Here is a 14138-nt window from a genome sequence, read left to right as displayed (position 1 = left end):
TAGGGGCGATCAACGGCGATGAGAAATTCTGTCCATCTCTTCCGTTCAAAAATCACTAGAACAAAACACGCCAGAAAATGACTGTGTGCTTTCCTGCCGCACTAGACTGATCCTGGCGCTGTCACTGCTGTAGATAACTGGTTAACGTTTAGACTCAGCTTCATTGTCATTATCACATCTAAAACCACATCTTTATCCACTTAAATATATTTTGTGTTCATTTTGTATTGTATCAAGGGTATTTATGTGCTCTGCAATGACAGGCATCCCACCCAGGGTGTCCCCTGCCTCGTGCCTTATGCTAACGTTACCCATTACTTAATATGCAGTTGGGTAACTGCTGATTGTAAAAACAAATGCACGCAACTACAAATTCCAAATGGAAGTATCATTCATAAATCTATAAAGATCGAAATGTATTCATAAAATATTTTAGTTTAAAAAATGCCATGCTGGGGTGTAGGAACTTGAGGAACATGTACACTGCAATATTTAATTTGGCTTCAATAAAAAAATATTTGAATGATTGTCCCCTAGTATTAAACTCTTCCTACGTATTTGATGTAAGGACAACGGTGTTGTCAGAGACTAAAATGGCAGTACCTAACTAGATTGCACAATGTCACTTACCTAATTCAAAACTCACCTGGTTTGACAATTAATAAATAAGAGCTTGCCAACATATATGAAGGGTAATAAGCAAATACTTATATTGTGCTATTGGTATCTACAGGTACATTTCTTTCAGAACTATTGAGTAATCAGTCATTAAGTGTTTGACCTAAACACTTTCCTGCCTGTTGCAGGAAGACTATCTAAAAATGTTCAATAAAAAGCCTAAAAACCATCGGTTGAAAGTATAAGTTGTCCAACAGACAGTGCAGTGACCCAGACTGCATCTGCTTTATATTGTCATTCATATGGAGACACAGAATTAATTCTGGACTAGCTTTGCTGCGCTCAGGGGCTGTTTCTCACTCTGACCAAAAATATCCAGTCAGCTTCTCGCATGAATCATCTCTGGCACAGTTTAGGAAGGTCACACTAAGAGTTAGAAACTAGCAACTTGCATTTTTCTTTCCATGAAATTTACATGTAAAAACCACACCGACTTTATTTTGTAGTATGAAATCTCTATTTGCCAGGTAATCACGACATCAAGCATCCTGTTAAGTACAGCCACATTCTCAGGCATGAAACCCTTAGACATCTGACATTTTGCAGAGAACAGCCACTAAGCTGGTTCATGCATGGAAATAAGTGCTCAGAACAGGTTTACATTTCGTCTTTCAGTCATTTCATAGCCTAAGGCAGTGTTTCCCAATCCAGTCCTCAGGGGACTACAGTTGGTCCACATTTTTGCTCACTCCCAGCTCCCGGTAAAAACGTGGACTGTCTGTGGGACTGTGAGGACCGGATTGGGAAACACTGGTCTAAAGTGTTATACTAAATATTATAAATTAAAAGGACTTGATATCAAAACAACATCAATCCCAATGAGTTTTGGTTTTCTGATGAGCATTAAAGCTGTCTGTCTTGAAAAGTCATATTCGCCAACGTAAACGAGCTGATTAGAGAAATTGCTCTCAAGCTCCACTTAGCAGGACAATGTCAGCAGACAGCAAAACCGCTCTTTCCGGTGTCTGCAGTTTAGCATCGGCGCCTTGCAACTCTGACCCGTTCTTCTCAGCCACTGTCGCTCAGGCCAGCTTGCTAACAATGGCCTGGTTGAGGGTGTTAAGCTGATTTGTCCATTTGTCTAACGCTGAATATCGTGCACCTCCCCTTTTCTGATGATCCAATTCCAGTAGCTGGTTGACTTGGTCGATGCGTCCATGGATCGTGCTACAACAGAACATAACACGTGTTAGATCTTGGAATAAAAGTGATAAGAGCAGAATCACTGTCCCACATTATTTTAATTCATCCTAAGAAGAAACATGCAACTGAAGAGCTAAATCCTACAAAGCTGAGGAGTCTATTTGGTCAATGACATTGTCAAGCAAAGATGCATAAAGGTTCTGGCTCAACAGACAGTGGCGGGGAACTTACTTGTCCAATATACACTGAACAAGCAAACTTTCTACATCTGCAACATCAATGTTCAGCTCCTGGGTTAAAAGACGAACCATGAGAAGGGAAGAAAAACAATGGATCATAGAAGCAAACAAAGCTGAAAACTTAGTTAACTTACCTTTGAAATAAAAGGGATGTGTATTCTTGTGTAAGGCTTTATTAATTTTATTAGCACTTGTGTTCTGATGTTGCGTAAGAGCTCTGAAAGACAGGCATCATTTTAAAATGTTAAATTCCAACATCAAACCCCAGCCTCCCCAATTCCAGACATAACAGAAATGCACAAATTAAATGTGAAAGGCTGTGTTAACTTACCCTCGATGTGCTCCCTTATGAAGGGATCCTCCATTATATTACTGTGATTCGTCTTCAATATTTTCTCAAACTCTGTGATGTCATTATTTTGATAGGCACTTGAAGGAAAAAAAATCTTTTCAAAACACAAAATACTGCCATTTTGAAAAATTAAAACATATTCTAAAAACTAAATTGTAACCTACTTTTTATTGCAGTAAAACAAATGTGTGAAATGAATGAAAGGAAAATAATTACAAGATATACTTGTCATCTCTTCTCTTTCAAGCAATGACATTTGACAAAAACAGAAATTCTGGCACTGGATATAAAGGTTTAGGAGCTTAAATTTCTCAGTTGGCATGACTAAGTACTAAACTAGAAAGGCACACCAAAACTGAAAAAGATGTCAGATTTCAAAAGGCTGAGTTGGAATTTTAAAATGCTCTTTAAAATAATATCTAATATATTTATTTTCAAAAATGTTATTCAATTAAAAAAGGACCTCTGATGTTTCCGCCATATTCAGTTTCATTACAGAATAATATTTTATCAATGTCACGTTAGATAAATACTAAGTAAAAAAAAATTAAAAAAAAATAAAAATTCTTACCTTACTAGGTTAGTCACTGCAAGAATCTCTGGGTCATTTTTATAGGGCTTAGCCTACACAGAAAATACACACAGAAGAAACAAAAAGCTTTTTTTTTTTTTTTTCAAGCTTTAACATTCCAAAATGTTGTTCCCCCCACACTCCATAAACCAGATCATCCTGAGCGATCTAACCTATCCCTCTGCTTCACAAGGCTGTCACAGCTAACCAGGAAGCCTTTGTAATGTTAAGTCAGTTTTGGGAATTGAGGAATATGTAATAGAACAGAATGGCACTGGATGGAGTTTAGAAAAAAGAAAGGATGATGTTTTAGGGTGCACAAAAAAAAATAGATCAAATCCACACAGAACTGTAAAACGTAATTAATAGGATACAAATTGTGAGGATGACCAATAACAAGCCTTAACAAGTGTTTGGGGGGGGGGGGCACAGATCAAGATAAATTTAAGGAGGGGAATCCATACCTCCTGAGAGTCAAACGGGTTAATTCCTGATTTCATCAGCATGTTGGCTAAAACCAAATATTTCAGACAGGTGGTTCTCCTGGGACTCCCTGATTCATCGTAGTTCTTGAAAGCTTCAAAGAAGTCTGTATGAGCCTTTTCGAACTCCCCCTCTCGCAGGTGCATTTTACCCCCACACTCTAGGGAGAGCAGGAAAAAAAATATCAGTGGTATGTTAACATCAATCTCTGTGATGCTGAAGGCAACAGCAATAAGCATGGAAGAAAAAAATATTCACTGGAGTCATGTGTCACTTAAGAAGATACTATGTGCGAGCACAAACTATCACGGTCTCGCCCTCATTTAGATTAACTCAGTGGCTCCACCTGCTGGTTTGAGGTGGAATTTATGCAGAAAAGCTATGAGACGGAAAAATCTCACAAAGCTGAACTAGCAGGTCATGTTTATGAGGAAATACGCCAGTAACCAAACCGTGTCCTATCATACCCGTGACTGACAATGCATAATTGACACCCAGAGGTAAAACAAATGCAATTTTCATAGTACAAAGCTGTACTTTCTCCAGGGCACATAGTGAGTAATGTCAAAAGAGTTCTCACAAAGTGGAAAAATAATACAACCTATAATACAAAGACTAAGACCCCAAAGAGATGGGCTATTCATTTGTAGCCTGGAAAACAGCCATGCTTAAGTTATATAATACATCTTACACAAATTTTAAAACATTACATGTACAATATCAAAGTAAATGACAGCAGCTGTAATGTTTCAGTATGACTTGCATGACCAATGTAAGTTACAGGGCTTTATGGAGACCGTACCTCTGATGACGCCCATAATAAGGGGATGAGGGATTGCAGATTTGATGTGTAAGGACTGCTCATAGAGGGCTTTCAGCTTTTTGTTGTTCTTCTGCGCCGTGTACATTTGAATTTCAAGAGCATAAATTTCCAGAAGCTGTGTTCCTTTCTTCAGGTCATCTTCCCCATCGTCAGTCTAAACCACAGTATGGTTCAGTACATTCAATGCAATGCAACAGACCACAGAATAACAGTCATCCCTGGGTATCCGCAGGGGATCGGTTCCAGGACCTCCTAAAGATACCAAAATCTGCAGATGCCCAAGTCCCTTATATAAAATGGTGCTGTATTTGCATATAACGGGGTTCCCCAGTTCCGGTCCTGGTGGGACAGTCTGTGACACAGTTTGCAGATTTCCCTTCTGGTGAGCTGAATAAGGAGCAGGGAGACCTGCAAACTGTGTCGCAGACTGGCCCACCAGGACCGGAACTGGGGAGCTCTGGCATATAACCTATTAAATCTACACACATCCTCCCATATAGAGATTTAAATCTCTAGATAACTTATAACACCTAATGCAACGTAAATGCTATGTAAATAATTGTTATACTGTATTGTTTAGAGAATGAAAAGAAAAAAAAAATCATGTTCGTTGCAGACGCAGGCCACAGTGGGGGATGCTTACATATCACCTAAGTCGCGTGGATTAAGTGCACTGCTTGGCACATGGCAAATTCCAGTTTTGCTTTTTGGAACTTCTGGAATTTATTTTTATTTTTTCAATTTGGTTGGCTAAATCGGCAGATGCCGCACCTGCGGATTCGGAGGGCGGACCGTACTTCAAAAAGACAGGTAGGGGAGGGTCAAAGTGCACATTGTGGGCTCTGAAGCCGAACGTTGTGGGTTCAAATCCCTGCAGGAGCCACGCTGTAATACTTTACCTGACATGACTGGTGTAACTGTCGGAGGATCTTCTGAAGTTTTCCGAACTCCTCTCTCTCCAGGTACAGTTTTCCAAGCTAAAACAGACGGGCGGAAGAAAAACAAAAGGCGATTTAATAAAACCGTTTTGAAGGAATTTAAAGAAAACTCAATGTTTATTTTCAAAATGGGAGTGTACCTTTGTGTTCGTTTTGAACCACAGTCTATCGTTTTTGGCATCCTTTAATGCATCCAGAGTGGTTTCGTAAAACTCTTGCAATAAATCCATCTGTGAATAAACCATGCTTGTTACAGTGCTATTACTTCAAGCATATTTTCATAACCCACTGGCCGGGTTACAGTAAGGATCAGTACCTGTGTCTGGACTGGAAACCCCATGGTTACCAAAGTAATCAAATCACTGGTGGACCCTTAGGGAAGCCAATAAGCCTAACAGGGAACACTGGCTGCCCAGATCCCCGACCCCAAGCTTCCCTCACTTGTACATCACCTTGAATAAAATCAGCTGCTAAGTAAAAGTCAATTTTATTCTACAGTTATGCAGTGATCTGAAAAGGCGGAAGCTGCAGGCCGCTAAGTGGGACTTTCACTGGCACACACTGCAAGATGTGACCGATACGTCACACATGAAAGCTTCTATTGCTCCTATATATACGTTGTTAATTCACACAGTTTTGGCTTCTTTCCAAATCCTCTAAGCCGCTTCTTATTACCCACAATTGCAAACATGGTTTGTTGGGAAATCCATATTATCAGACTAAAATAACTAAAATGGTCCACACATATTCAGAAAACAATAAGGAAAAGAGAAGTGAAAATCTCAAAAACCACCAGGATTTTGGCAGATTTACAAGTCAATCTATAGCATTCAGTTCCAGTCCATACCTGCTTAGATGTGGAAATATAATCCAGAATGGAATTAATGGATTTCTCTGAGTAATTCCGGGTGACAGCACTCCGAATATAAGTGAGCAGCTGCTTGTATCGATTCATCATTTCAGGAAAGTTGGTCTGGAGAGGAGAGATAATCAAACTTCAGAAAGGTAAACAATAATTATATTACGCACAAGAACTTCAGAAAAGAGAAATTAAGCAATGTTATTGGGATTTCTGAGCACTTACCAGTTTGAAGTTAATTTTAATCATCTGTTTAAGTGCTTTAAACCCCCATTCCCCTTTCTCCCCCTCAAGCTCCAACACCTATAAAATGAAGAAACGTCACTCCATTACTATAATCTTAACAGTGGAAGTGACTCTTGCAATGGAAAAACTGCACAGAATAATTACAGCTAGACGGGTAAGAGTTTGAGAGGGTTCACATATCACCTTCTGAAAGCTACTGAGAGCTGCTTTGGGGTCATCTTCTTTCAAAGCTTTGGAGTTGTAGTACTGGTTCTCCAAGTCAACATTTGGCTCGGAATTGCTGTCTTCCGAGTATTCCTACAAGAAAAGAAGAAAAAGGAAAAAGATGAAAATTAAAAATAACCCAAAACATCACATCACAAAATATTTTTGACCCCCCAAGTCAAATACTGATTTGCATTAATTTTTTGTATTGCAACATCAGAGATCACAAACACGGCAAAAAAAATCTTACAATATTGTCCATGTACCAAATCTGCAATATCTGCATGGATACACTGCTTTGTAAACTTCCTACATATAAATTACCGTTTTTTTTCTGGTACTCTCTGCATCATTAACTTACCTCAGTTACCATCCGCATTTTGTATCTCTCATAATTTATTATAGATAATAAATATATCCGTCTGGTTTATTGTATTGCTGCTGTTATTATTGATACAGTTTATTTTTTGTTAGGCACTGAGAGTAGCAAAATGCTCATTGTTACACTGTTAAGCATAATAACCATACAGTTAATTCGTTCATTCATTAATAAGCTCGAAGATGGGTAGAGGTTAATGCGTAAATAAGAACGGGCGCTTTCGTTTTCATATGGATAAAATATTTAACAGATCAAACTTTCGAACTTCACTGACATTAAGCATTCCAGGCTTGGAGCATAGCCGGGCTGAGATGACGTCCTACTGCACTTTAAACTTGTAAATGTAAACTACGGCACATTCCGGGCAGAGACCATAACCCACATAAATGGGTTGCTGTGCAGCTCAGTGGGTTGGCAATCTGCGCCTTGGCCCGTGAATCAGGGCTGCCGGCTCTCACGCATCCTGACTCTCACGCAAGAAATCTTACGGCAAATCTGTATTATTCCATTACAAGCCTAAAATGAGCTGAATCGAAAGCGTTGGGGTAGTTTTCAAACAATACGGACTATTTACAAGGTAATAAAACGGTTACATTCGTGGGCATGTGTGCGCAGACTTGTCTTAAATAGGAAATCTCACTCCAGCCGGCTGACCGTAGTTGACAGCCCTGGTAAAGTCACAGGTTCGAATCCCGTGGTCCGCAGAGAAATTATATTACTGCTGGTCACCGGGACGCGGCTTATCCTCAGCCCAGGGTTTCCTCGCTTAGCTCCGGATAAAAGTATCCGGTAAATAAATGCAAATATCTAACCAGAGAGCTGATCTGTTTTTCCCCCTTTCAGCGACTTGTGGGCTTATAAAAGCCACATAAACAGATACATTATGAAGCGTAGAAAAAAAATGTACGCTCTTCAAAAGTAAGCAATATGTAAAACGTCTTAAAAATCTCCAAATTAAATGATACAGAAACCAGCATCACGGCAAAGGCCCCTCCGGTTAGCAAGCCGTATTTAGCGTATGCTAACTAACTGGTAAATTACACTAAGAAACACTGACTTGTTCGTCCAACACCTCGTGTAAATGTTTTCTTATTATGGTAAAATATGACAGTTACTCACTGACCCGAAAGCATGGCAACTTAGGGACGTTAACCCTGGATGTTTAATTTCACTGAAGTGTCAGTGAACTGCGGCTTGCATAAAACATTCATGACAATTAAATTGCAAAAGTGTACCCTCTGAAAAAGCAAAACCATTAAAGAAGGGTGAGAAAAAAACATGAAAAATGTCACGTTAGTCATTCCTTACCAGATCATAATCCTCCTCATCGTCGCACATAAAATCATCCTCCATGTCAGACATCTTGCTCCAGCACTTCCCAGAATCCTCTGCGCCAAGCAAACTATTTTTATCCAGCCATTTATCCATCAGTCCATCCATCCAGCTTCCATACTTGTCCTAGGTTGCATCGCAACAACAAACAACTATTATTTATTATTTTTTTATTATTTATTTATTTATTTTTATTTTATTATTATTATTATAACCCACAAGCAGTCACAAACATCGGTGCCTCGATCACAATTATGTGGGACATGGCCATTGACACCGATATATCCATATTAGCGAACCGGCCTGAGTTAGTGGTCCACGACAATAATATAAAGCAGGTGGCTAGACGGTTACAAGTCTGCGTTGGAATATCATCTAATGTACTAATTTATTTAAATTGGATGGATGGCTAAGTATGAAAACTGACAAATTTGCAGTTTTCTTGTTATTGAGACATTTGTTTACGCGGCACTGTTTGGTCTGGGGGGGGGCGGCATTTCGTTTTTTATGCATGCAAATCCATACATTTCATTATATCTAACAGGTCATCATAGTTCTGTTTTTTTTTTTTTTTAAAAAAAAGCTATCTATTGATTAGTTAATTTAGTTTCCATTTAAAAGCGATGCACACTTCAGATGATTATCTTTTTCCGCAAGTCAAGCTCTCGAAACGTGTCTGGGACCCGTTTACTCAGGATACTCAGTAGTAATCCGCGTTAGGTCCTCTGCCTACTGAAAAATACAGTAACTGATATTGCTCAAAACTACAGCCACGTGTATCTTGCTGATCTTGTTTACCTGTTCACTTGCTAAATCAAACTGAAGCACGTAGTAGAATATTTCATTCACAAACTCCGGAAACATTCAATGTACAAAATCGCACAATAAAGCATTTTTTCTGACATAGACAGCGGTGGAAATTTCAGGTCCAGAAAATAAAAAAATCCAGACCACGATTTAGTTACAACCAACAAGTTGAGCGCAAGGAGTCACAGTTACAGAGTACTCAACAGGTTGGTTGAAACAAAACCACGGTCTGGATTATTACTTTCTGGACCTGAAATTTCCACCTCTGAATATAGGCCTATGACATCAGGTCTATTTCTTTAAAATTACATTTAAATTGTAACAGTTCGGCGATTTATAAACGGTTCAAATATAAGAACATAAGAACTATACAAACGAGAGGAGGCCATTCGGCCCATCGAGCTCGCTTGGGGAGAACTTAACTAATAGCTCAGAGTTGTTAAAATCTTATCTAGCTCTGATTTAAAGGAACCCAATGATTCAGCTTGCACTACGTTACCAGGAAGACCATTCCATACTCTGACTACACGCTGTGTAAAGAAGTGCTTCCTTAAATCCAGTTTGAAATGTTCTCCCGCTAATTTCCACCTATGGCCACGAGTTCTTGTATTTGAACTAATGCTGAAGTAACTATTCGGTTGAACAGCATCCAAACCTGTTAGAATCTTATAGCCCTGGATCATGTCCCCCCGGCAGTTAATGCAATAATGTATGCGCAGAAAGGCTCGATAGCACGTCTCGATAGGTAGCTCAACTCGTCAGAACACCGGGAATCAAACCCTACTGTGTATGTAAACTTCATGATAAAAAGGGATTACCAGTACATTTAATGTATGTCACCTCGTACAGCACCTTGACCAATAAGAATGTTTTTTCACTTCTGCCAAACACCAGTATGAAAGAAAGGACAGAGTCTTGGATCTTGAAAAGCACCTGTTGTTTTGCAATCGACAATATCACTAACCGTTAGGTGGCGCTCTTACACCATTACATTACTGTTCTGTAAAACAATATCGATAAACAATCTTTAAAGGGGAATGCATTATAACAATATTACTCAGATAAACAATCTTTAAAGGGGAAGGCAGGTCTTTTGTGAAATACGTGTGCTATATGTAAACTATTTCTAGTCATATTTCTTGTAGAGCTAATTGATGCATAGTAATAGGTCTGTTAAATCAAACGTATAAAATGTAATAATAGGCCTACATAGTTTACAAGTGTTTATCGTTAAGCGTTTGTTTCAACATATAAACCTTGTAACTGTTTAAATAAATTTTCCACTTGTTAATTTCAGTTTACCTGCCATTGTATAACGTATTTAAAAGGAGTGAATTTTTCCTTTACACATACGTGTTTGTTCGATACCATAAAGCTGATTTTATAGCAACAGCTTTTCCCTATCGCATTAGGAATATGAATTTAATTTCTGACAGGGTCCAGCGGGATAGTCTAGTTATATCAGTTTTACCCTGTAAGTCATTCTTTTGGAATGCAACTGGAGCATATTTTGGCACAAACAATTTATTTCTAAGAAACTAGTACACGTTTCTTACAACGCTAAGAGCCCAAATCAGATTTAACCCTGTAGGGTCTGGTTCAGCTTATAGATGTACTCTTTCAGTTTCTTTTTATATGTTTTAATAAGTTTGCCTGCTATATTTCCGTTTTATTGCCATCAATTTAGAAACATGATTCAATTGGTGGAAATTTTAGATTTGTGGTGAACAACTTAATTGCTAAGAAATTTGTTCTCAGACAAGGCACCTGCTTTTATTTCAAGGAGGGGGGGGGGGGTCATCCATCCGAGTACTTAAATATGTGTTTGTTTGTGTAACGTTATATGTATGTAAGAGAAGGGGTAAGCTAATCACAATCACTGTTTTAAACTGCTATCCGTATAATTATGTTCTCAGCAGCGACCCTTTGCATCGTGAACGCTTAGAGTACATGAGTCCAATACAGTACGCATATATATGCGGGGTAAATTAGGTCACTGATTCCCCTGGACATCACGGAATTTAATGATGCAAATAAACCAAAGTATCCAGGAGGAAAAAAACATTCCCGAAGGAGAACTTGCACACACAGAGCTGGGTCTAGAGTCAAAGCCACAAATCCGGAGGTGTGAGGCAACAACTCTCTGAGCCACCGTGCCGCCTGCATAGCCTAAATAAATAAAATGAATGAAATTTGGAATCATGTTCAGATCGTAGTGTATAACGAGAGCGTATCCTGTTTTCATAGCGTAACCGCAATGGGGCCGCTGTCATCTATCAGCGCAAAGCCAAATGGACATATTTTTTCGGTCACGTCCCCATTAACGGTGCTGTTTTCATCACCAGATCGCTCGGACCTGACCGCTCCTGCAGCGGTGCTGTTTGAAAGCTTCCTGTCAACTCAATCCCGTCGAGCCCCTCAATGCCGACACGCTGCAGAAGCCCCATTTATCTCCTTCTCTCTCTGCCTGTATCGCTCGAGGGCAGCCATAAGAGCACCAACTGCACGCACACACGCGAGCCACGGAGCCCCGTGCACGATGCGGGACCCGCTCAGCGGAAATGAGGAACAGACACAAGGAGCTGTACCCTGGAGTAAACACTGACGTCCATGCCACCATGCTAGTCTTTAAGTTTCATTCTGAAACTAGACCGTCTAAACTTCATGTTAGTTTGGGAAATACATATTGTCATGCATTAATATTAATTCGTTTGGAATTCTAAACATTCTGCAAAGCTTTTAATAGCCACAAATCACAACAAAAAGTTTTTGTAATGCATTATATAAAATTGACCTCTGTATTAACAATGTTGTTGCACACAGACGGTTCTTGTAAGACATTCGGTGGTTACTGATTGATCCTGATTACGCTGTAATTTTGCTTTTCGATTCCAGTTCATCACCACCTGTCAACACAAAGACCAGAAAAGTGGCTGCGGAATGCCTGCATTTATTTTTTGGAGGGGAGCAATAATTTCAGTTCCGTCTTTAACACTGGAGTACTCATAAATCTGTCTAATCAGACAAACGGAACCCATCTGGAAGATAAAGCTGTATTATGACAATGTCATTAATAAATTGGAGACATGGGAAAACGACTGTTTTCTCAATGTCGGGGCATATAATCACACAGTAAAGCTATCAGCTCAGGGTAATCATCCTGTATTTCCCTGCATTTGGAGTTTGTCTCTTGCTTGTATTAGCATAACTAACCCCGATGCCTCTCTGCTCTCTTCTAGCAAGGCTCAATGCATCTTTGAAGTCCCGATTGCTCTGCGTCAGAACTCATAAACATTACGGGGCTATCCTTTCAAGTTGTGTTGTCAGAAGTTATTTTGTGATTCATTATAAAAAACTTTGCATATTAATATTATTCCCTTGTCAGAAATTTATACACATGGCTTTATCTGCCGTTTAATTTTTCTTTGCCAAAAACTGTTTTATGCGGAACCTAATGACCGTAATACAGTTAAACTAATCTTGTTTTTGACAGTTATTTAAACATTACCAGAACATTTTAGATGTTTCCAGCATGGCATTTGGCAAACGAGGTTCTGTGTGCATTTCACAGCATGTTACTTGATTTTATGTATCTCTAAATTTGTTTTTCAATTAAGTGCTCACACAAGACTGCTGACTTACTACAGCGCCGCGCCAGAAATGGCTCGGGGTCATATGTGCAGAGCCGGACTGTGCTCTTACCTCAGCCCATAAACGATGCGTGACTAAACATTTCACTTTTGGCGCTCCCCACTTCTTTTTTTCCCTTTTACAACATAAATTTTTTTTACGCACAAATTTCTGCGCTTCTCACGCGGCATGCACGCATCGCTGCAGGCTCGCACGCAAACAAGCATGCAAACTGGCAGTCCATGGGTAGCCTGTGCTTGTGGGGGGCTGCGCATGGTGGGGGGGGGGGGGGAGGCACGGTGACGCTACCCAGAGCAGCTGTTACCTTGACCTGTGACTACACTGTTGTTCTCCACTCCAGATGTTTCATTGCTGCCGCCTAATGAAGTCAGAACGGCCCCCCACCCAGGGTAAAGAGGCCCCCACCTCTCAGCCCAAGCCCATCACAGCATTCAGATACAGGGCTCACATTTTGCCTCCCAACCCCCCAACCCAGGAGGTGTGATGCATCACCAATACCCACCCAGGATCCTTGCCACCCTTTGCATGTTACTGTTTAAAAAGGCCTGATTTATGCAGGTTCCCGAAAGCAGAGTGCAGGTGATGACTGATGGTGGGCCAGCTAACAGGGGAAAGGGCGAGGTGCAAGTTCCACAGTGGGAGGTGGGTCCGTAGCTCCGGGAGAGTGTGGGCCGCGGTACACCGCGAAAGGACAAACCAGTCATGTGAAAGGCATAGACACAAAGTCATGTCAAGGCACTACTACTGACTTGGCCAAATGAGAGGTCCATCGATAAGATCTTTTGTGGCAAAGGCTGCACCCTGCATTCAAACCAACTGGTATTTTAGTCACTTCTATGCAAAGCCACATTTCCACCGTTATGAGTTTTACAAACATTAAAATCCCTATTGGGAGCGTTTTGTGCCACAATGGCTGCTTAAAAACTCGCCAATTACCATTCTTATATTTATATTTTCTCTGCTAAATTTTGTTTTATATGCCATTAGAATTAAATGCGCATTATAATAAACTTCATTTAATTGACCGCCGTTTCATAACCCCCCCAATAAACACCTCACTAAGACCAATAATAGTTTCGCTGTGGGATTTCTCAGCCAACATGAAATTCTCCAGCTCTGTTTTTTCATAAAGTAATGTCCTATCTAGCATAATATCCAATTTACTTTAATTATCTAAAATAACAACAGAATATTTCAAGCTAAAATTTCTATTATATGATCATTTTTCTTTCTTCCTTTTTCAATTATGTGCTTTGAGGGCAAATGACTGGATAACTGAGTCTCAATGGAAAACTTCCTTTGGCCATTTATAAGAAATCACAATACAGCATCAGATGTATGATTTATAAGGATGTCCCAGCAACACTATACTCTATGACAATAAGCTGTCCTCTTGGAGCCCGTGCCACAGAGGACGACAGTGAAGTGTGATG

At 39.8% G+C, this 14138-nt stretch overlaps 1 protein-coding gene across 1 annotated transcript; it reads right to left on the bottom strand.

The window, feature by feature from the left end:
- Window positions 1-1088: 1088 nt before the first annotated feature.
- On the bottom strand, window positions 1089-13224 carry LOC111844969 (COP9 signalosome complex subunit 2-like). Its single transcript, XM_023813933.2, has 14 exons — window positions 13208-13224; window positions 8224-8373; window positions 6516-6629; window positions 6312-6389; window positions 6075-6200; window positions 5368-5457; window positions 5189-5266; window positions 4269-4443; window positions 3448-3626; window positions 2984-3036; window positions 2392-2489; window positions 2195-2277; window positions 2053-2111; window positions 1089-1845 (listed from the first exon to the last, which is right to left on the bottom strand). Exons 2-14 carry the CDS (start codon window positions 8353-8355, stop codon window positions 1701-1703), a joined length of 1410 nt encoding a protein of 469 aa, XP_023669701.1. The 5' UTR covers window positions 8356-8373; window positions 13208-13224; the 3' UTR covers window positions 1089-1700.
- Window positions 13225-14138: the final 914 nt, after the last annotated feature.

Source organism: Paramormyrops kingsleyae, chromosome 11 (assembly GCF_048594095.1).
Source record: "Paramormyrops kingsleyae isolate MSU_618 chromosome 11, PKINGS_0.4, whole genome shotgun sequence".
Taxonomy (NCBI): domain Eukaryota; kingdom Metazoa; phylum Chordata; class Actinopteri; order Osteoglossiformes; family Mormyridae; genus Paramormyrops; species Paramormyrops kingsleyae.
The sequence above is the reverse complement of the archived record's forward strand: the minus strand, read 5'-3'. Positions and strand labels throughout refer to the sequence as shown.